The 23,432-nt window shown below is 42.6% G+C and overlaps 1 protein-coding gene across 1 annotated transcript in view; it reads left to right on the forward strand.

The window, feature by feature from the left end:
• Window positions 1-23,396, forward strand: part of LOC307122935 (uncharacterized protein) — a gene marked incomplete at both ends in the record, with an annotated part of 85,285 nt that extends 61,889 nt beyond the window's left edge. Inside the window, 2 exons of the mRNA XM_079811271.1 lie at window positions 22,957-23,073; window positions 23,245-23,396. Coding sequence (XP_079667397.1) covers window positions 22,957-23,073; window positions 23,245-23,396 — 269 coding nt within the window. The remainder of the gene's footprint in view (window positions 1-22,956; window positions 23,074-23,244) is intronic.
• Window positions 23,397-23,432: the final 36 nt, after the last annotated feature.

A 23,432-nucleotide genomic window follows, 5' to 3' on the forward strand; every position in this document is an offset into this window, starting at 1 on the left:
GTTTAGCAGATATCAAAATAGCAACACCAGCGCTGACATTTGACCCATGGCTGAGAAAAACCTGCCCTTTCCACTCACTAAGCCATTCTGTCTGGTTATATTTATCAGTGTGAGTTTCCTGTAAAAAGATTACACCTGTCTTCTTTAAAGTTAAAAAATTAAAAAGAGCAAATCTTTTCCCTACACTACGGCATCCATTAACATTTAAGGATCCAATGCTCAAGGATGCCATAATTATTAACAGGGAAATATTAATGCAGCTGAGTACCATTATTGCAAGCTTCATCTTAACCTGTTACACTTTTTTATTGCTACGTTGGATCTTTTTTACTTAAGTCAAAATTTTCTTGAGACGATATCGTTTTTGTCTATTGAATTCTTCAAGAGTTGCATTTGTCATTACATATCTAGAAGAGTCAAGAAAGCCTTTCAAATCTGGAAAAAAACATTTCCATCTGGGGATTCCTGGTGCCTTTAGTTTTATCAAGGAAGATACTGATTTGTTTTACAGAATATAGTCTGGAGTTTGTATCACTCGTTTCTAAAGATCCTGCTTGTGAACCGGTTTCTTCCATGTCAACAAAACTCCCTTCACTTTCACTTCCATGATCTGAATCATCATCTGACAGAATATTATCTGTACTTACATTTGAGCACTGACTAAATTTCCCTTCTTCAGATTCATTTTCATTTGTCACAATACTTTGTTCTTCTGTGTCTTTTTGTGGTAAATAGGTATTTTCCTCACTTTTAGACTGAGAAGCTGCGTTTTCTGACTGACTTACATCAGAAATCTCAGCTCTCTGTTCTGGTTGTTTGCCATCGTTTATATTTTCCTCTCGGTTTTGAGGCTCTGAGTTTGTCTCTTCTCGCACATTAGAGCTGTCCTCTCCTGCACTGTTAACAGATCTAGGGCACGTCTGCCGAACATGACCATGGTCACCGCAAACATAACAGCGCATCTGTTCCGTGCTGATAAAGATTGTGTAATCTTTACCTTCGATTGATATCTTTATCAATTCATATTGATAAAGATATATTATATATTATAATTCATATTGATCGGGTCATATTGTGCGTTCGGTATTATATACGTGAATCGTCGGAAGGACATGATGTGCTTTATGTCAGCATTTTTGAGTCCTAAAGGGATCATCTTGATCGGCGCACTTTACTTTACCATAACGCTGAAGTATTCCTTTCAAAGTTTCATCTTTTATGAATGGCGGTACATTGGAAATCACTACTTTTTTGGAGGGACTAGATAACGGCAGTAATTGTAAAAACATATTGTTTACCTCAAGCCCTGTCTCGATTAATTCATCAACCATCTCAACTTCAGTAAGAAAAACAACAAGTGCTTTGTTCATCCTGGCAGCTGATTTAATATTTAATCCACCAACCTTCTGACTGACGGCTAGCAAAACGTCTTCAATGTTCATGTTCTCCTGTGGCATGCACTTGAATCCGTGTTTGAGAGTTAGACGTGAAAAAGCGTTGTTTGACTCCATTATTACTCGCAACCCTGCGCTATGCGCAGTCTGCGGGTAAATACTATAACAATCCTTACGTTCAATTTATGAATGACTATAAACAAGTTGAAAAAGAAAAACAGAAAAGTTTTCGCACACGTGCTCAAGCACCTGCAGTCTTCCCGCTACCCACAATCCCCTGAGCGAGCGAGAGAGAGAGAGAGAGAGAGAGAGAGAGAGAGAGAGAGAGAGAGAGAGAGAGAGAGAGAGAGAGAGAGAGAATTTTTTTTATTTATTTTATAACACTTTATTTTGAAACAATTTAAAAACAGTTAACAAACATTCACTTCACTCAAGACAATTGGCAAAAGTTAATTTTCCATCTTTAACAGAGCATAGCATTTCTTTATAATCCCATACATTTTCAAATTCTTTAATATCCTTCATATTTTTATAAAACATAAAATCAAACTTGATTCTTACTTGAATTAAACTCCTAAAAACTTGTACTACATCCCGACCACTTTCACCTTTTATTCTGTCCTTTCTTGTCAGATAAATAGCCATTTTCGCTTTTCCAATAACAAAGTTAATAAGTTGTCCTTTCTTTCTCTTTTTTTTCCAAACCTGAACCCAAAAATGAAACCAACCTCTGAAAAAATAACCTTAAAACATGAAATTAAGACTCAAAAATAAACTTTTCAACCTGTCACAGTGTATAAAACAGTGAAAAATGGTTTCCCTCTGTTCACAAAAAGGACATTTACTATCAACTGCTGGATTAATTATGCTAACAAATGCATGTACAGCAACAATACCGTGCAGTATCCTCCACTGCAAATCCCCTTCCGGTTTGGTCAACGGTGGCTTGTACATAGTCCTCCACACAGGTCTACAACTCTTTTCAACCCCAAAATGAGCAGCCCATGGCGTTTCTACCCGCACTTTCAACTTTTCTTTATTCAGTACTTTAACACATACTTCATACAACTTTTTTCCACTAACATCACAAAAATCCAACCCCTCAAAACTTTTAACCGTAAGTAGTTGATGAGAAAATTCCTCCTCCGTAAACGCTGGTAAAATGTCCATACTTGGAAAAATGTCACTTTCTTCTGGTGTGAACAGTCCACTACAAAAATTCCTGATTAAAAACATGTCTTCATCATTCAAATTTTCTTTTATATTGTCCAGAAAAAGATCCACTATCCTCTGTGATTTGAGACCCAGACATTGTGCCACATCTCCCACATTTTTAAAATCATTCCCAGCAACTCTTATCAGTTGTCGCAAAGTAGTCATTTTTGCTGTTATTAGAATGCTTGTCATTCCAGTCATTGTCTGTGCAGCAACATCCAGCCTTGCACCTTTGATTAAAGGTTCCTCAAGTAGCCAATGAAGCGATGGCATAGACAAAGTCCTTACAGTTCTCACTAGTGACCAAGCCTTAAAAACACTGCGGTAATATGAGGGAAGACTTTTTATATCTCCGGTTTCACATTTAATCCAAAACAAATTCTCACTTAATCCCAAATCTCCTACTTTTTTCAAAATAAGATTTTTACCAGCTTTCCTTGCATTGCTTTTACCATACAAAAATTTCTGAATAAACTGTAATCTAAAAGCTGTTTTGCGACTTTCTAGATGCAGCAAACCCTGCCCACCCTCATCCCTTTTTAAACATAAAACACATTGTGGTACCCAGTGCATCTTATTCCAAAAAAAATCAACAATTAGAGCCTGAACTTTTGATAAAAGACCTGGGGCCTCATTTATAAAACTTTGCGTAGGATTTGCGTCAGAAGTGGCGTACGGATGAAACATAGGACACGCGTACGCACAGAAATATTCGGATTTATAAAACCGTGCGCACGCACATCCTTCGCAGTTTTCCCTTAATAAATCACAATCAATTCTAAATGTAGCGCAGCTTTTGCGGCTTCATGTCACGCCCATAGTTGCCCATAAATAGTCTGTGAAACGCCCACGAGTTAATATTTATCGATTGTGAAATCATGGCAAATACAGAGAGGAAACCAAAATAACGTAACTTCACTCAATGTGAAGTAGAAATTATCGTTGGCGAGGTGGAAAAGAGGAGAAAAATATTTTTTGGAGGGCACAGTGTGGGCATTAGCCTACTAATGCCAAAAAGGCACTTGAGGTGCAAAAGGTTGCAGACACCGTAAATGCTGTAGCCTCACAACCTCGGACCGTGGCCGAAATAAAAAAGAAATGATCGGACATCAAAGTCGAGGCAAAAAAGCGTCTAGCGCTCCATCGCCAGAGTGTGTCTGCCACATAGACCGTAAAAAAATATGGACGACGCGCCTTCATTGACTTCCGCTGACCAAAGTTGAAGCTTTCATAGGCCCGCTCACGGCGCTGACATCTTGGGACCGAGTCTGCGCAGTAGCGATCTCGGGACCGGAGTTGCGCAGTAGAGAACAGGAAGTAGAGGCGCGATTATCAAAAGCCCGCCCACACTCTCGCAGATGCAGAACAATTCATTATGTTGGTGTGAAATAAACAGTTATAGAAGTGTAGAAATTAAAGCTAAAGCTCCAATCTCCTCCCAAAAATCCAGAAAAAAGTCCGTTAGTGCCTCAGTGACAAGTTCATTCAGAGAAGCCGTCAATCTCAGCTGTCAATCATGACGTCACACCCCTCGTTTTTCTAGCATCAAATAACTCACTAAAACTAAACTTATTAAAAAAACGAACACTTGAAATGAAATTATTGTATTAAAAACTGCCTAAAATGACAGAAACCATCTTTAGGAAACAATTATTTGAAGTGTAATTAAATTGTTTAGTGTGTCTCGCGCCCATTGTAATACATGGAGAGGCGGGGTTTAGGAGCTATACTGGGACCGGCCACCGGGGGGCGATCGAGGCCCGAAAGCTTCAATTTCTGACTGAAGCACTACAGGCTTGGTCTGCCACGGGTGGGGGAGAGGGGACACCGGAGCTGACCCCTCTTGATGAGAGACTGCCGGCAATTAGGGGAATCCCTATTAATTCCTATCCCTATTATCTACATGGAAATGGGAAATAGTTCAGTGCAAATGTAATTTCTTGCAGCTTTCTGAATGGTTGAGACATACGTCATATGTTATTTTATTGAAAATAAAACAAACTAAAGGCATTTGCATGAATACCATGATTCCGTAGCTGATGAAGAAATTTTTACTATGAAAACAACTTTCCCCAGTGGACAATTCATACATCTATCTATCTATTTATTTATATATCTCCCTAATTATCTATCTGTCTATCTAATTGCATCTATATCTGCTCCGCCAGATGGACACATTGACAAGAATATCAGTTTTGTACATTATTTCGTTCTGTTTACCATATTATTTATGAGGAGAATATTGTTGCAGAACATATTTTACTTCTTTTTTTTTTTTTGCATTTCTGTTGTAATTTTCGTTTGATTTTGTTTGTTTTACACTGCAGATCGAACGGGTGTTTGTGTAGGCTGTTAATTGTAATACTTGCTTTGTGAAGTCTTCAAGTTATTTATGAGAGGCAGTACCTATAGCCATTTCTTTTACACAACGGTCTGCAGTTTCACACACTTTCACGTGTTTCTTCCATCTGCCGACGGTGTCGCCATTTCTCATTTCACCCGTTTTTGTGCGTAAGCCTGGGTCAGAGCTTGCGTGAAGGACCGCACATTTTCCCGTCAAGTTTGCTTTTTATAAATACCAATTATTGCGTTGAGAGTGGCGTACGCCTTCTTTTGTGCGTACGCAACGTTTATAAATGAGGCCCCTGTAGGTGGCTCAAGTACTGCCAGACGATGCCATAAGGTTGCTGCTACCAAATTATTAATAATTAGGATGCGCCCTCTAAAAGACATTCGCGGAAATAACCATTTCCACTTTTTTAATTTTCCTTCAACCGTCTCTATTACCCTTTCCCAATTTTTCATAACAAAATATTCCTTCCCTAAAAAAACTCCCAAATATTTAACACCCTCAGTAGCCCATGACAATCCACCTAGCAAACTTGGCCTGCCTTGAGTCCACCTACCTACTTCTAAAGCTGCACATTTAGACCAAATCACTTTCGCTGAAGACACTTTACCATACATTCCTACTATCTCTTTAAGCTTTTCCACATCAGTGTTCCCCTTAACTACAACCATTACATCATCCGCGTAGGCAGATATATGAAACTTTTGTTCTCTGGACAATAAAAAACCTTCTAGAGACTCTCTCAGTTTACATAAACAAGGTTCAATTGCAATTGAGTAAAAACATTCCTGACATTGAACAGCCTTGCCGAATGCCCCTTCTAACCTTTAAGGGTGCACTTAAGCCACCGTTGACCTTTACTACACTCTCAATGTCACCATACATTACTTTAATAATTCCTATAAAATTTTGAGGAAAACCAAAACTCTCAAGCACTTTCCATAAATATTGATGCTCAATTCGGTCGAAAGCCTTCTCTTGGTCTAATGAGACCAGTCCAAAATTTTCACCAGTAATTTTAGCTGTGTCAAAAATATCTCGAATTAGTCCAATATTGTCTAGAATGGATCTGCCCGGCACACAGTAAGACTGATCCGCATGTATGATTTGCTCCATCACTTTTCTCAACCTGTTGGCCAAAGTTTTCGATAAAATCTTAAAATCCTCACAAAGCAGGGAAACAGGTCTCCAGTTTTTGATTTCTTTTAGATCTCCTTTCTTGGGTAAAAGGGTCAATACTACCCGCCTGCAGCTCAAAGGCAGTTGCCCTCTAGCAATGCTGTCACAGAAAACGTCTTGGTTACGTATGTAACCTCTGTTCCCTGAGAACAGGGAACGAGACGCTGCGTCGAATTGACGCTACGGGGAACGCCCTTGGCGTGACTGGTGTCTGAAGCTACTATCGAATCACGGCAAAGTCTTTGACCGACGTCAGCCCATGACGTCATCATCGTGCAACCCGGAAGTATATAAGGGCGCTGTGCCAACACAGATACATCTTTCGTCTGAAGGGACTGTATGGCAGACAGGCCCCGAGGCATGGCCTGCGACGCAGCGTCTCGTTCCCTGTTCTCAGGGAACAGAGATTACATACGTAACCAAGACGTTCCCTTTCGAAAGGGAACTCGCGCTGCGTCGAATTGACGCTACGGGGAACACTATACCAACGCCACCATGCTGAGGGGAGTGTCTGCCCACTGACAGTGACAACTGTCAGCACAAGTAATTTCAACTGAAAAAACCTGAGCAACTCCCCCTCATGTCACACTGGGCTGACAGCGACAGCACTCCCTACGGTCATAGCCCAAGCTATACACCTAAACGGAACCCTAACGCAGCTGCGTGAGGTTCTATCTAGACTACTCAAAGGCCCGGGACCACTACTTCGACAGAAGGGGTCCCTTTAAGGGAATGTGGCTAGGGGACCCGAAGGAGCCCCAGCCAGTCACTACTCGGGAAACAAGTTGTCCCGAATGCCACCAGGGAGGCCCGACCTGGTGCCCTAAGTGTTAGGGACACTTCGGTTAGCCAACCCTGTCTGTTCAGAAACAGAGCCTCTGGATGGTGCCCAGGGGCATCCAAACTAAGGGACTGAAAAACTGGCAGTCCTACTCAGCCCGGAACTCAGAGACGGGTTATCCTAGAGAGCAATACTCAGCGTAGCGCTTTACAACCCTTGCTAGCCAGGGGAGTCTGCCTGCTCAAATCAAGAATCTACCAGATGCTTGTGTTTCAAAGCAGTAGGGAGGCCGGAAAGGCCTACGGACTGATCTAACAGGGAGGCCTCACAAGAGGCTTACGACCGACTGACCAGGCTCAGGCGGCTTAATGCTCATAGACGACCCTCTTTGAGGGGAGCAGCTGAACCTGCCTGGCGGGTAACCCCCAGCTGTAGGCCCAACTAACACAAGTTCTACCATAGAGAACTGTCAACCAAGAAGTGCCTACTTTGGGAACTTCGCCTTCAAGGAGGCCCCGTGGGCCTACTACCTGATAGCGAGTTCTTCCGCCAGGGAGGCCAATAGAGGCCTACTACCTAACAGCACGCCATGCTGGCTGCCCGAGCGTCCTGGCTCGGGAATCCAACCCTCAGGGAGGCCTAGTGAGGCCTACTACCTGACAGCAATATATGTTAACTTTAAGAGCGTTCAAGCTCAACTTCAGGGAGGCCTAGTAAGGCCTACTACCTGACAGCAATATATGCCAACTTTAAGAGCGTTCAAGCTCACCTTCAGGGAGGCCTAGAGAGGCCTACCACCTGCCAGCGAAGCATGCTAACTGCTGAGGTTACGTCTAGGGAGGTCCCGTGGGCCACCTGATAACAGTTGAAGCTGTCTGTCAAGGTAACTGGAAAACTGTTTTCTTAACTTGTTTTCTCAAGGAGGCCTAATGGAGGCCTACTACCTGACAGCCAAGCTACGCAGGCTAGCCGAGTATCCAGATTCGGGAACTCAACCTCAAAGGAGGCCTATTGAGGCCTACTACCTGATAGCCAGCCTTTAGGGAGGCCTGGAGAGGCCTGCTACCTGTTTGCGCCTTGTTGCTAACTGTTTCTCAAGTGACTGGGCCCCAGGAACGCCTTAGGGAGGCCTGATGAGGCCTACTACCTGCCTCTGGGTCACCCCGGTGCAGGCCTACTGTCAGATAGCAATTTATGCTATTGTTCTAGTGACCACAACCTGGGAACTCACCTTCAGGGAGGCTTTTTGTAAAGCCTTCCACCTGATAACCTGCTAGGCCGTAGACCCGGACGCCGTGCACCGGTGCTCGCCTTTGGAGAGACCTGGTTAAGGCCTTCCAACTACAACAGGCCTCCAGGGAGGCCTGCAACCTGCTAGCCGGCAGGCTAGTTGTACCGATGTGACCATCGGTACTTCCTCCAGTGAGGCCTGGTCAAGGCCTTCCAACTGATAATGTGCCTTGTTCAAGAGGCCTATTGAGGCCTTCCAATTGACAGCCGACCCTCAGGGGAGCGTAATGGCTCTTTTATAACCTGATAGCCAGCTAGGCTAGCTCTACCTTGATGCCAAAACATCGGTACCTCCACGGAGGCCTAATAAGGCCTACCACCTGATAGCCTGCCAAGCTAGAATACTCTCGATGCCCAAACATCGGTACTTGCCTCCAGGGAGGCCTAACTGAGGCCTTCCACCTAACAGCCGAGCATAGGGAGGCTAAGTTCGTGGCCTATACCCTGATAGCCGGCCGAGCTATTTCTTCCCGATGCCCCGCATCGATACTTGCCCTCCCAGGGGGCCTGGTGAGGCCTACCCCGATAGCAAGTCATGCTAGCTGCCCGGGAAACCTACTCCGGAAGCTCACTCTCAAAAAGAAGCCTGATGAGGCATTCTATCTGATCGCAAGCCTACTAGGGAGGCCTAGTAAGGCCTACCACCTGCTAGCACAAACTCAACCGTGCTAACCGTTAAGTGACTGAGACTCAGAGCACTCCTCCAGCGAGGCCTAACTTTAGAGGCCTGCCAACTGAAACAAGCATTTTGCTTTCAAAATGTGAGAGTAACAAAAAATACCCTAGGGGCTCGTCTCAATGGAGGCCTGATGAGGCCTACCACATGATAGCCCGTCAGGCTAGCCATACCGATGTCAACCATCTGCCCTGGCCTTCAAGGAGGCCTGATGAGGCCTACTACCTGATAGCAAGCCCTGCTAGCTTCCCTAGTACCTGACTCAGGAACGCGTTTCCAGGGAGGCCTACCACCTGGTAGCAAGCTCACCCTGACTGCTACGAAAACCTTGACAGTTAGACCACTGGCTGACTAATAACTACCCATCGCACTGCTATGGGGACCCATTCCCAGGGAGGCTTGTGAGCCTACAAGCTGTACGAGTCTATAATAGACGAAAAGCAACTGCCAGAATTTTCTGCCAAGCTGGCTGCTACTTGAACCAACGACTCTCATGAGAGGAGGCTAACATACGCAGGAATGGTACAACCGGCTAGAATCACGTAGTGAACAGCCAGAGGTGACAAATGCTTTCAGCAACGCACCTCCGTCATCCACATCCCAACTGACGCCACAGCGCTCAGTCTTATACACACTCTAAAAGAGACAAACTACTCCAACCTGAAGTGGCTTAGGGTCACCAAAGACACATAGTACCCCTAAGCGGTAGACAAAGCACTCCACTCTCCCAGAAGGGTGTGCTACCGCTTAGTACTCCGCAAACATTTCAAAGAAAAGAGTGGCGGCCTACACACCACTCTCAACATGAGAGGAGGCCCTCCTTACATATATGTGACAACCGTGCGCGGTGGCCTGCCTCGAGCCATTTTGACCGCCCAGGGAAAGCCAACACACGCTCACCTACACAGCCCAGAGCCTGGCGCTGTACTAAGCCTCTTACTACAGGGGAACTACAGTTTCTCTGACATAAATACCCATATCTATACAGGAACCAGGGTCGGTAAGAAACACATCTTTTAGTGTTATACACAAAAATGACCACTCTCACCTGCGGCACGTCGAGCGAAGACTCACTGCGCAGCTCTCACCGCCATGTTCTACCGCCCTTGCATGCCTGAAAGCGGCGTTCTCACTGAGCAAGTCCGGGCGGGCCGTCAGAACATAGTTCTTACTCATCATGGGCCCGCCTCAGGCCTGATGTAAGAAGCGCCTGGGAAAAATTCATTAAAAGACATTAAAAAGGAAAAAGGAGAGGGCTAAGATGTAACTGCCCTCAAGGGAAGTGATCCATCACCAACGCCGAGAGCGTTTGTCCTGGATCACCTCCCTCAGATCCTTTTTCCTGCGGGACTCCCGTCTCCTCTGTGCCCTACTCCTCCACGGAGGGGGGCCACGAGAGGAGACGCTAACCCTCTGGTCCTGTCTACGGCCTTCAAGCCGTGAAGGACCAGATCCCACCTGCCTGGGTGGGGGCGCGGATCTCAGCGGTATGCACGTTCTGAATGCCGCTGAGCGCGCCTTCACCTCCCTGAACTTTCCAACCACCGCCTCCATGGAGGTGCCGAAAAGTTCAGTCGGTGAAACCGGTGAATCGAGGAGAAAGCCCTTCTCTTTCTCCCCGATATCAGCCAGGCTCAACCACAGGTGCCTCTCCGTCACCACCATAGCCGCCATTGAGCGGCCGATAGCAGAGGCAGTCTGCTTGGTGGCCCGGAGAGCCAGGTCTGTGGTGCGGCGCAGCTCAGAAACCACCTCAGGGGACAGCCCGGCCCCCTGGTCGAGATCCTCCAGCAGGTCCGCCTGGTACGCCTGCAGCACCGCCATCGTGTACAGGGTCGCACCAGCCTGACCTGCTGCCGCGTGCGCCCTGCCATTTAACCGCGAGGTTGTTTTAAGCGGTTTGGATGGCAGAGTTGGAGCTCTCAGCGTCGATGCCTGCCCAGAGACGAGATAGTTCGCGAACGTCTCGTCTATGGGCGGCATCGACTCATACCCGTGTCTACCCATTCCCTCGACATCAGCGAAGCTTGTCCGCTGATGTCGGTGAATGCGGGCAGACAACGGGTTCTTCCATTCTTCCAGGTTCTTCCAGGAATGGAAGGCTCATCTGGGGTGCTGGCCTATGACCGGGGAGAAATCGATCGTCGAGCCTTCCACGAGTGACTTCTCCCTCAGCGTGCCACCAGGGCAGCCTCAGCCTGTCCGCGGCGCGCTCCATAGCGTCCAGCAACTCGGCGTACGCGGGACAGGGTGGCTGAGAGGATCCAGGCTGATCCTGGTCGCTGTTTCCACCCTCCTCAGCCATCTCCTGCCCGTCCCGAAGAGCACCCGCTGCAGAGCTCGGCGGAGAACTCTCGTTCTCCACGTCAACCTGCAGCTCGCTCTCGTCAGCCGCCGGATCGTCTGAGAGAACCACGCCTCTCTCCAGACGATCAGCGAGCTCCATCTGGGAGCCCCACGATGTACGCCGCCGCTCCGCCTCAGCGCGAGCGGGACTCACATCGGCAGCCCCAGATGTTGTACCCTCTCCCCTCAGGAAAAGGGCCAGACGAGAACGGAGCGTTCTCACGGGAAAACGCTCACAGTTTGCACAGGCAGCTCCCTCAAGAACTGCCCGTGCATGCTCTTCGCCCAGGCAGAAAACGCACACAGTGTGTGTGTCTTCCGATGTCAGAAACCTCTGACACGGGTCGGCACACTTCCTAAAGCATTGTTTAGTCTTCTCTGTACGTTTCATTTTCTCTCTCTTTTACTTTACCAGATCCGCAGATACCGCTTCAAACAGACAGTCCCTGAAGACGAAAAAGATGTATCTGTGTTGGCACAGCGCCCTTATATACTTCCGGGTCGCACGAAGATGACGTCATGGGCTGACGTTGGTCAAAGACTTTGCCGTGATTCGATAGTAGCTTCAGACACCAGTCACGCCGAGGGCGTTCCCCGTAGCATCAATTTGACGCAGCGTGAGTTCCCTTTCGAAAGGGAACTTCCAACAAGTCTTTGCCCAACAGATCCCAGAAAGCTTTATAGAAATCAACAGTTAACAGTTACCATCTAACCCTGGAGCCCGACCATTCTCCATGCTCATTAAGGCTGCATGCAACTCTCCCAGAGATAATTGGCTCACCAACTCTCTTTTTGCCTCCTCCTGCACTTGGGGTAGGCCTCCGAGAAACTCTTGCAACAGCTCATGGTCTTCTGCATACTCACATTTAAACAAATCTTTATAGAACTCAGCAGCCCTCCTGCGCACATCAGCAGTTTCAGTGAGCTCTTGCCCATTTTCTGCCCGAAGACAGTGAATGGTTTTGCTTTGGTCATTTTTCTTCTCCAGGCTGAAAAAAAACTTGGATGGAGCATCCATTTCAGATAAATTCTGAAAACGGGATCTGATCAATGCCCCCTGTGCTTTACTACCTAACAGATCCTTTAATTCTGCTTTCTTTCCAATCAAAGCATTCACTTGATTTCCAGTCAAATCACTACCATTTTCAAGCTCTATAATATCATCTTCCAAAGCTTTCATTTTTTTAACCATTTTCTGGGTGACATTGAAATTGTATTGCACACATAATTGATGTATTTGCTTCTTCCCCAAATCCCACCATTGCTGTACACTTGAAAACATTGTCTTTTTACCTCTCCATTCCTTCCAGAAAAAATCTAAACACTCCTTAAAATGTACATCTTGTAACAAAGCACTATTGAAAATCCAATAGGCACTTTTAATTTTTAAACATCGTATATATAAACACTTGCAATCACCATGTAATGATCAGAGAAACACACAGGATTAATACAACATGATTTTACAATTTGCAATTGATGTTCAAAAACATACAGACGATCCAGCCTTGCCCTTGAGATCCCACTTTCCCTTATTTGTAACCATGTATATTGTTTCGACTAGCACTTGTACTATTCTTATGACTCAGAATTGCCACCCCCTCCCATTCCCTTTTCCAGTCCACTTCATTTAAATCATTACTATGGGTTTCTTGAGCAAACATTATATCTATACCTTTCAATTTCATTAACTGGAAAAATTGACTCCTTTTCTTAATATCCCTTGCTCCGTTTACATTTAGTGTGGCAAACTTCAAGTCAATCATAAAAAATATATAAAACAAACCAATCATAAAGTTTACAATTAAAAAAGAAAACAAAAAAGAAAAATACATCAACTTGAAATTTTACTCACAAATCCAGTCACACTTTTTCTGCACGTAACTTTTGTACCAACTTTTTTTTCTAATCTATGAAATTCTTGACTTGTTATCCCTCCATCCCCTCTCACTCATCAACGCCCGTGCTGATTCCAAAAAGAGTTTTCGATCCGGAAAAAAATCATCTATTACCACATTTTGTTTGCCTTTTGTTATACTCAAGAAACGCTGAACCTTATCCAGCGTATATCCGCTTGGCTCCTGCCTCTCACTCAAAGGCCCAACACCAGCTGTCCACTCCGTTTCACCAAAGCTGGCCAGAGAAGAAGCATCAGAAGAGGAATCATCTGATGAATCCTCTGTGCTATTATCCCCTCCCTCCTTTTCTAATCCTTGACTACTCATTATTTGTTTTTTTTATTTTGTCCCCCTTTCACTCTGTTTTGATTTCCTCTTTACTACAGGAACTTTGAACACAATTTCTTCATCCTCCATCATTACACTACCCTCATCTACCGTAGCTTCAATCACTTCTTTCAACACTTCCCCTTCCAATGTCTTTGAATCAGTATCAAAACTCCTCCCATTAACCTCAGTACTTTTAACCTTGTCCACCATTACAGCTTCACTAGACTTCTGTGTGCTTACGATTTGCTCAGCTTCATTTGTAACCTGCTCATTCTGATTATTTACCTCATTCTGGCCCACTTTATTATGCTTTGGACAAAACCGCACTTGATGTCCTGTCTCTCCACACCTAAAACACTTCATATTCTCAGTTGTGGCAAAAATCACATATTGAAAACTCTCCACTTTGAACTTTAATGCTTAGTTTACATTTACATTTACATTTAGTCATTTAGCAGACGCTTTTATCCAAAGCGACTTACAAATGAGCGACTTACAAATGAGTTTAGTTTAGTTCTTAGTTCTTCTTCATCACCCTTTAGAATCATGAATAGCTGTCTACGAGAAGAAACAACATGTTTCAAAAATGGGGATTTGCAACCAAGCGGTATCTTTTTAATTGCTGAAACTATCTGTCCATGTCTTGCTAATTCCCGTTCTAGAACCTCATCGCTAATGAACGGGGGAACATTCGAAATCACAATTTTTTTCGCCGGATTAACCATCGGAAAAACACCAATATGTTCCCCTTTTACCACAATCCCTTGTTCTACAACTTTATTAACTTTCTCAATCGACTCCAAAAACAGTATAATTGCACTATTCATTCTTGATGCCGATTTTATACAACTACATCCAACAATTTCTCCAACTGCGAGGCTACACTCCTCAACGGAGCACTCCACCCCGACCGGCACCTTAATGCCATGACGACGCGTCAGCTGTTCAAATGCCATAACTACAAACAAGAAAAGCTGCACCGGGCAGACAAAAATTCTGGCCGCCTAAAAAACGAACCCCCAACTTTCTACTCTTCCCTTATCACTAACCCAAACTATATTACTGAAAGCAGAAGAAAAAAGAAAGAGGAAAGTTCACAGCACTCACCAAACACTCTCACACGCGCCCTCCACTCGCACCACTCGCGTATGCGCACACACACACACACACACACACACACACAGAGAGAGAGAGAGAGAGAGAGAGAGGATTAAGTTCACCTTTATTATTACAATCAACTTTCTATTACAAAAAAATTACACAAAAAAACACCAAAAAATTATTAAATAAATTACACTCTTCCCTTTTTTTTTTTTTTTTTAAACTCAAAACCAACTCATTATCATACAATGTACATAGTACTTCATTTATTCCCCATATTCCTATAAACTTTGGTAAAGATTCCACCATCTTGTAATATGCACACTCAACCCTCAGTCGAGAAGCTACCAAACCTAAAAACATAGGCAAAACACTTATTGAACTTTGCCCCAACAGTCTGTTTTTCCTTGTCTTCCAAATGGACAGTTTTGCAGTACCAGATAAAAAAGAGCCCGACGGCATCGCCCACGACGTCACACGGCACCTCCGATAAATATCTATATTATTTCATGAAACTTTTATCGATTTTCTTACCGTTTTTTCCAGCAGAAAGCTAACGAGCTAGCCATCACGGGGGTGTCTTTGTAACCTTTACAGAAGGTTTTCTATCCAGCCTGGAACATGTGCATCTTTTTGGAGTTGTTCAGCAATAAATCAAAACGCTTACATCCAAGATATATCCACTTGATGTCCATAATTTATAAATTTTCCGTCATTTTTGCCGCTAGCGCGATGCTAGCTGCCATTTTGGATGAGGGTTTGACCAATGACAGGCTGATCCGTCATCCACGTTGGTGTGCGTCATTACGCATGAGCCACAGCTCTGTTATTGTGGATAGAGAGAGACGCACGGCTAGTGTTGAGGAGATAGAGAGAGAGACGCGCTGCAGTTTTTAGTAGTTTTGTGGAGAAAGTTTAAGGAAAAAGTTTGAGGAGAAGTTCCTGATAGGAACTGTTTTGAGGCTTGGCACCAGTAAATATCCAAAATCCAAAGAGGCCAAAAGCGCCTGGACTTTTTTTGGAAAAATGTAAATAGTTTTGGTTCTGTATAAGTTATCATGTTTATTCCTGAGTTCCAGGACTCCAAAGACTTGAACAAACTGTTTTCCAGAGGAAATATGCTTAGCTTTTATTTATTTGTGTGTGTTTTCAATAAATATTTGAGTGATTCAATTTCCGTTTTATGTTTTCATTTGTCTTTATGGTCCCATAACTTATTTTACATTCAGGTGACATCAATGCAACACAAATATACTGACAGTGCAACTTGTCTTGAAAAAAAAGAGGTGTGTCAATTGTCTGTGCACAACAGGGTTGATGTTTTACAAGCTTTTTTATTAAATAACACCTGGCGGAAAATTAATTGTAAAAATACCCTTAGGTCTTAAAGGGTTAAACCCAGGACATTCTTCTTTTTAAATGAATACTTTGGCCCAAAAATGAACAATTGAAAAGAGAAAACTTCCCCCAGTAATAAAAACCAATTACTTAAAAGATCAAAAAGATTACCCAATCGTGAACATTGCACAAAGAGATGAAAAACTGACTCTGTCTCAGAACAAAAAGGACAAACCCACCCCAACACTAGGATTGAGGTGTACCACATGTCTGTTTGTAGCTATTGCCCGATGTACAATCTTCCACTGGAGGTCACCTGTCCGCTTGTCAATCGGACATTTGTACAGGGTACGCCAGCTGCCTTTAGGGATCCAAAGAACTGTGTCCATCTTGTTGAAGAAACTCCATTCAAAAACTGCATGTTGGAAACTTTAACACATATCAAGTAAAGAGACTTCTTCCCAGCTGAATCAAACCTTTCCAGAACTGGTGTTTTCAGAGTCAGTAAACAGCTTTCATCTTCTACCCAGTCTTCCACAGCCGCACTTACAACGATTGAAGGAAAAAGATGATCATACCCATCTATCCATTCATTCAGGACATCTGGGTTTTTCAAAAAAACTTGATAATCTTTGCTCAAGTCCTTGAATATCTCTACAATGCATTGTTTTAAAAACCGGGTCTATTTCACGCCACTTCTTTGACTCAAGTCTTGTAAATTGCTTCTCAGGATATGTCCCAGCTTATTGCACCCAGCCACCAACAGCCGTGCTCTTACATTTTCAGATGACAACAGTCTTGACAATAAAAAGGGATTCAAAAACAAAGGTTCCTCTAGCAACCAATGACCAGCAGGTGTATTAGATGGTCTTGATACGATAAAAACCTTCCAGGCCTCCAGCACAGATCTATAAAAGGGAGAGAGATCCACCATTTCTTTCTCTTGCAACTGCATTACAAGCAAATGTTTATCAAGACCCATTCCACCTGCCCTCCTTAAAAGAGCTGTTGCAGTGTCCATCCAGGCAGAGTCTTTATTATACAAGAGTCTTTGTGCTGTTTGCAGCCGAAAAGTCATTATCCTGGACTTTATATCCACCAAGCCCTGCCCGCCTTCTTGTACTGGAAGATACAAAGCGGCTGATCGAATCCAGTGTTGTCCTGGCCAGAAAAAAGTCACCAACCTCCTTTGAATGCTTTGAATTAGTCCAGTAGGTGGCTGCAGTACACACAGTTTATGCCAAAGAGTAGAAGCCACTAAGTTATTAGCGACCAAAACTCTTCCCCTGTAGGACAACTGGGGTAGCAACCATTTTCAGCGAGACAATCGGGTACACACTCTTTCCTCTAAACCCTCCCAATTTAACTTTTGATACTCATTTCTCCCAAAATAAATACCTAAAATCTTTAACCCCTCTCTTTTCCATATAAGAACTCCTGGCAACTGTGGAGGATTTTCAACAGAAAACTGCCCTGCCCAAAGAGCCTCACTTTTGTCCCAGTTCACTTTCGCTGATGAAGCCTTTTCATACACATTAAGTGCATTAACCAGGGCCTTAATGTCTTTTTCATGATTAACAAACACTGTCACATCATCAGCATAAGCACTTACAGTAATACTTGAACTCTGAGATAAACCAGGAACAATAAAACCAGACAACGTTTTACGTAAATGAAAAAGAAGAGGCTCAATAGCAATGCTATATAATTGTCCTGATAAAGGAAAACCTTGTCTGATACCCCTTGAAACTGGGATTGGCCGGCTTAGCCCACCTCCCACCTTAACAATGCAAGCAGCAGCAGAATACAGCAATTTGACCAAATTTAGAAAATGTTCACCAATACCAAAAGCTTTTAATACATTAAAAAGATAACCATGATCAATTCAGTCAAAGGCTTTCTCTTGATCTAAAGAAATTAAACGAACTTTCATTTCAAAACCTTTACAAATATCTAAAATATCCCGAATTAAAAACAAATTGTCCATTATTGTTCTCTCTGGGAGACAATAAGTTTGATCTTTTTATACAATTATGTTAAGATATTTTTTAAGTCTATTAGCAAGACACATAATTTTGTAATCAGTGGTTAGTAATGCAACAGGTCTCCAATTTTTTAAAAGAGATAAATCTAGGGATGGCAGACGCGAAACAGACGTTTCGGGGCTTTGCCGAGATCCCGAAGCGCAGATGTTTCGAAACACTGCTCCGAACTGTGATTCGAAACACCCATGTCACGTGACTATGGCTAAATGAAGCTTCAAAGTGTTTCATCAGGTGGCGCCTTCCGAAACTGCGTTGATTAAAGGGGGCGGGAACAAACCACACAGTCACACATCTGTATAAACCTAATTCACCACAGTTTAAAAGTGAAGTTAATCCATCTTCACCTCGTGGGTTTTTGTGAGAGGAGAGTGATTTTGTGATAGCAGTGAGATTTATAGTGCGCTTTGGTTAGTTATATTTAGGCTAGATTTAAATTAGATATATTGACTGATAGGTATAGACAGTGACATATAGTTAGGATAGATATAGTGACACATTCATATAGGCTAAGTTAGATAGTGACAGATAGATAGCACAGCATAAGTTAGATATATAGAATTATATAGATAGATTCATAGGTGATATATAGATAGATATATTAATAGAATATATAAAAATGGAGGCTGCACGCAAGAGATGCCGTACATCTGTGGTGTGGGAGCATTTCCATTTGGAAGCACCAAATAAAGTGAGATGTGTGTATTGTGATAGGCAGCTAGCCTTCTGCAACAATACATCATCCATGTATTTACATCATCCAAAAATATTTGTGCATGCCAGCAACAAGTGTCCCTTGTGAGAGGATTTTTTCAAAGGCTGGAGAAATTATATGTAAAAAAAGAAGTCAGCTGAGTCCTTCAACAGCAGAGCAATTCATTTTTTTTGAATAAAAATGTTTTGTGACAAATGTGACACATTGTGGCTTTATTTATTTTATTAATGTTCATTTTGTATAACAAACAAAATATATATAGTTCTTTACAATGACGAGGCTACAGGTTACAAAACCAAGATCATGTAGTTGTCAGACAGATGTTAAAAACAATTTTTTTTACATGGATCATTGTCAAGGTATTTCAGATCAACACATGGAAATGACCACTAGATGGCGCCGTAGAGACGGGTGTCAGATTGATTCGAAGCTTCGAAACTATGACACATTTGCTTCAACTGCTTCAGTGCTTCACGAAGCCTCGGTTTGCCCATCACTAGATAAATCTCCCTTTTTTTGTAATAGTGATAGCACAGCATGTTGACAAGATACAGGCAAACAACCATCTTTGCTACATTCTGTAACGATCTATCCACTGGAGGCAAGTTGAAGGACCCAAGTGCAGTTTATTCACAATTAAACATAAATCTCAACATAAATCAAAACAAGGACTTGGCATTTAACTATAACACAACTCACCGACAGCAGGTTACAACATTCAATACTTGACAAAGACACATGGCAAACATGAGGGCTTATATACACACACAGACTAATGACAAGACAAGTGACACCTGTGAACAGTGACGAGACAATGAACCAATGACATGACAACACAAGATCACATGAGGGCATGGGAATCACATGACAAGCAACATGACAAAACCAGGAACCAAGACAGTGAACATGACACTCAAACATAACGTGATAAACTAAACCATGAACAATGAACAATGAACATGAACCAACACCAAAACACCATGTGACACATTCACAGAAAACCTCATATAAATCTTTTCCAATACAATTCCAAAAACACTTGTAAAATCCAGACGGTAACCCGTCAATACCCGGAGATCGTCCAACACCAAGCTGACCAACTGCAATAGTGAGTTCTTGAAAAGAAAGTTCAGTGTCCAGGGCAGTCTTAGAATCTGAGTCTATTTGAGGCAAGTCTTGAATTAGCTGTTCAGCACAGTCAGTATCACATTGTTCGGCAGTATAAAGACTGGAATAAAAAGTCACTGCATGATGCCTCATCTCTGTAATGTTGCTGGTCATCCTCCCATCAGGAAGGCGAAGACATGACATCTGTTTCTGTTGTGCCACTTTGTGCTCCAAATTAAAAAAATAAGCACTAGCAGCATCCATTTCATTAACAGAAACAAAACAAGACCTTACAAGAGCTCCCTTCACCCTTTCATTCAAATACAACCCCAGTTCTCTTTTTTTTCCTTGCAGGTTGTTAAACATATTAGGATCATATCTATTAATTAGATCCACCTCCATCTTTGATATGTCCTTTTCAATTGACTGAATACTTTCTCTTAATTTAATAGTGGAATTAGCAGTATGTTGCAAACAAAACATTTTAATGTTTGTTTTCCCTATTTCCCACCACTGTTTTAAACAATCTCCACTGTTGCCAAAAAGTCTCAAAATGTTTACAAAAATTAAGATCTTGAAGCAATTTAGTGTTAAAATGCCAATAAGAAGACTTTTTTATACACTTAGACATGTTTTTAGTAAGAGAAACCAAATGATGATCTGTGAACCCTACTGGAATGATACAACAATCCATACTCCGACTACTAAAATGACTGGACATATAAATCAGATCCAATCGAGCAGCACTGACTCTGTTATCTGTCATTTTAATCCTAGTATATTGTCTCACTTGTGAATGTTTAATCCGCCACATATCTAAAAGATCTATTTCTTTATTTTTGATAACTGAGATGAAGACTGAAGATGAGGTTCTTCATTTGCGCGATCAATAGTGAAATTCTCAGTACAATTCCAATCACATCCCATGATTATGTTGCCATCAGCACACAACATTAAAACATTTCTTAATATACTGAAAAAAATCACTCTTTCATGTCCCACATTAGGTGCATATTCATTTACAAAATAAAAAAGAAACCCATCAATATCAGCCTTTACAACTACTAGTCTTCCATTTACAGGTTCCTCTTTCTTTAAAACATTAACTCTTGTTTCTGGAGAAAATAAGATAGCCACCCCAGCACTCACATTTGTTTTGTGACTAAGTACATATTGCCCTTTCCACCATAATCCCCACTCAACTTCATCATCAATATTGCTATGCGTTTCTTGAAGGAACATAACATTTAATTTTTTTTGCTCTATTGTTTCAGAAACCAGAGCACGCTTACGTTCATCCCTTCCACCATTAATGTTAAGTGAGCCAACCCTCAAAACCTCCATAAAAAATACTGGAAGGAAGAGCAGACAGGCAGCAAAAAAACAGAAATAAAGGGGGGGGGGGGGGGAACATGTGATACGTGAGGAAAAAAAAATTACAACAATACTTTTGACATTCTCTTTTTCTCTATTTTCCGGTACTTTCTAACTGTAGTTAAGTGCTTCTTTAGACGGAACCGCTTCTTTTCACTCAGGAGATCAACCCCCACAGTCTTCTGAAGAAAAGTAACAGACTTAACAAACTTCTCTACATCAGGAAAGAATTCTTTAACATCAACCTGTTTTCCAAAAGTTTTATCTAGAAACTGATCAATTTCCTCTAAAGTATATAATGAGAGATCCTTATGGGGATCTTGAGAGTTCTCTTCTAACCCATACTGTGAGCAGGACTCCATATCCTGCACAGAAGCAGACTCATCTGACAAATCATCCTCTGCTATCGTCAGTGCGTCTGTTCGACTCTCTGCATCACACACATACTGATCCGTACTAGTACTTGGGAACACATTCCCGCCACTTTTACTATCCTGTTCAACCACTGAGTTTTCTGTACTCTTAACCGCATCATCATCGACATCAGTATTTAAACTGGTTGCCACTACCATTGGTATTTCTAAAGTTTTCTCCACTACATTTGAAACCATGTTAACATTTGACCGTCTTACCTCCGCGAGGCCTGAAATCTCCTCCTGACCTGTCTGAATATGAGTAGCCTGAGCATTAGTCTCCATCACTGGGCCGATGTTTTCCTGTCCACGCTCTTTATGTGGACACATCTGCCGCTTATGGCCAACATCACCGCATTCAAAACACTTTTCAAGCAAACTTTCGGTTGTTGCATAAATCATATATGCTCCCCCTTCATGTTTTAAACGAAAAGAAACACTAAGTGTACGATCTGGTGATTCTAAAAACATGTAGACCTGTCTCCTAAAAGACATGACATGCTTCAAAGCCGGGTTCTTACACCCCAGAGAAATCGCTCTGAACGGACTCGCAATCTTACCAAACCGCACTAATTCACGCTCTAACACATCGTCAGAGATGAACGGCGGCACGTTTGAAATCACTATTTTACTAGCTGCATTATGCAGCGGTGTAACCTGCACCAATTCATCTTTTATGATAAGCCCACTTTCTATCACCTGATTTACAAGTTGTTGTTGTTAAAAAAAACGACTACTGCTCTATTCATTCTGGAAGCAGAGGAAATATTCTCATGGCCTACCTTCTCTCCTACTGCAACTAGAACATCCTCCACTGTCACTCCGTCCTCCGGCATACACCTGAAGCCATTGCGAAGAGAAACGGATGGCGTCTCCACATGGAACGCCATCCTTCTCTTACACGACTCCCACTTCTTCCACAAAAATTAAATAACTATTACCAAACCATGCAAAAGCAGAAAAGGGAGAAGAAAAAAATAAAGATTGAAAAACATGTGAACTTTCACAAGCTTCACTCTCGCCCAGCACTACTCTCACCCACAACCTCCCAGCATGCACCACAGTGAGAGAGAGAGAGAGAGAGAGAGAGAGATATGACTCTAATGTAAATCTGTACGTTTACTGTAAAACTGTTAGCTTACCTACTCAAAATATCAACATTACCACTAATAAATGTAGCATTTCAGTTGTGAAACTTCAGTATCTTATCGTTAAACTTTTAGCGCTTAAATGAAGTTTCTGTGTGCATGTATGTTTCCTCCCAGAGCTTTGACTCATGGCCTGGAGCGGCTGAATAACTGAATAATAACTTTAATGAATAATCACAGGCCTTAGAGTGGCGTCAGCCAATCAGAATCAAGCATTCAAACCCAACATGGTTCAAGGTTTGCTGTTGTTCTGTTTCAGTTCTCTTCAGTCGTGCTTGGGGAAATATTGGACATTTCGAACAGTCTGAAAGAATAACGATAATAGTCGTGTTTGTAGGTGTGATTCTGCTCTGTGTCATCTCTATCATCATTTACTGTAAGTATTTCTGTCTGTTTCATTTGTTTGTAGAGAGTAAGGGCTGTAAATGCAGTAATTCCCTTAGAATAATGATTTTAATTTCATTTATTTACAATCCCCATTATAAATAATCACATCTGACGCAGAATTGAAGAAAACATTTGAATTAATGTGTTTTTAATTTTCTAGTTTTGGCTGATATGATGCCGTGTCATGGAGAGTTTTGGGACTGGATATGGGCTAAATTAATTGAATTAGCTGCATTCATCTTTTTATTTCTGCCTTCATTACAATTCGCCTTCCTGGTCTTAGCTTTTGGAGGCGCCAGAGGAGGTCAGTGACTCTTTATCAGATCTTATGAGGAGTACAAAGGGAAC

The sequence above is a fragment of the Gobio gobio genome, assembly GCF_949357685.1.
Source record: "Gobio gobio genome assembly, chromosome: 1".
NCBI lineage: Eukaryota > Metazoa > Chordata > Actinopteri > Cypriniformes > Gobionidae > Gobio > Gobio gobio.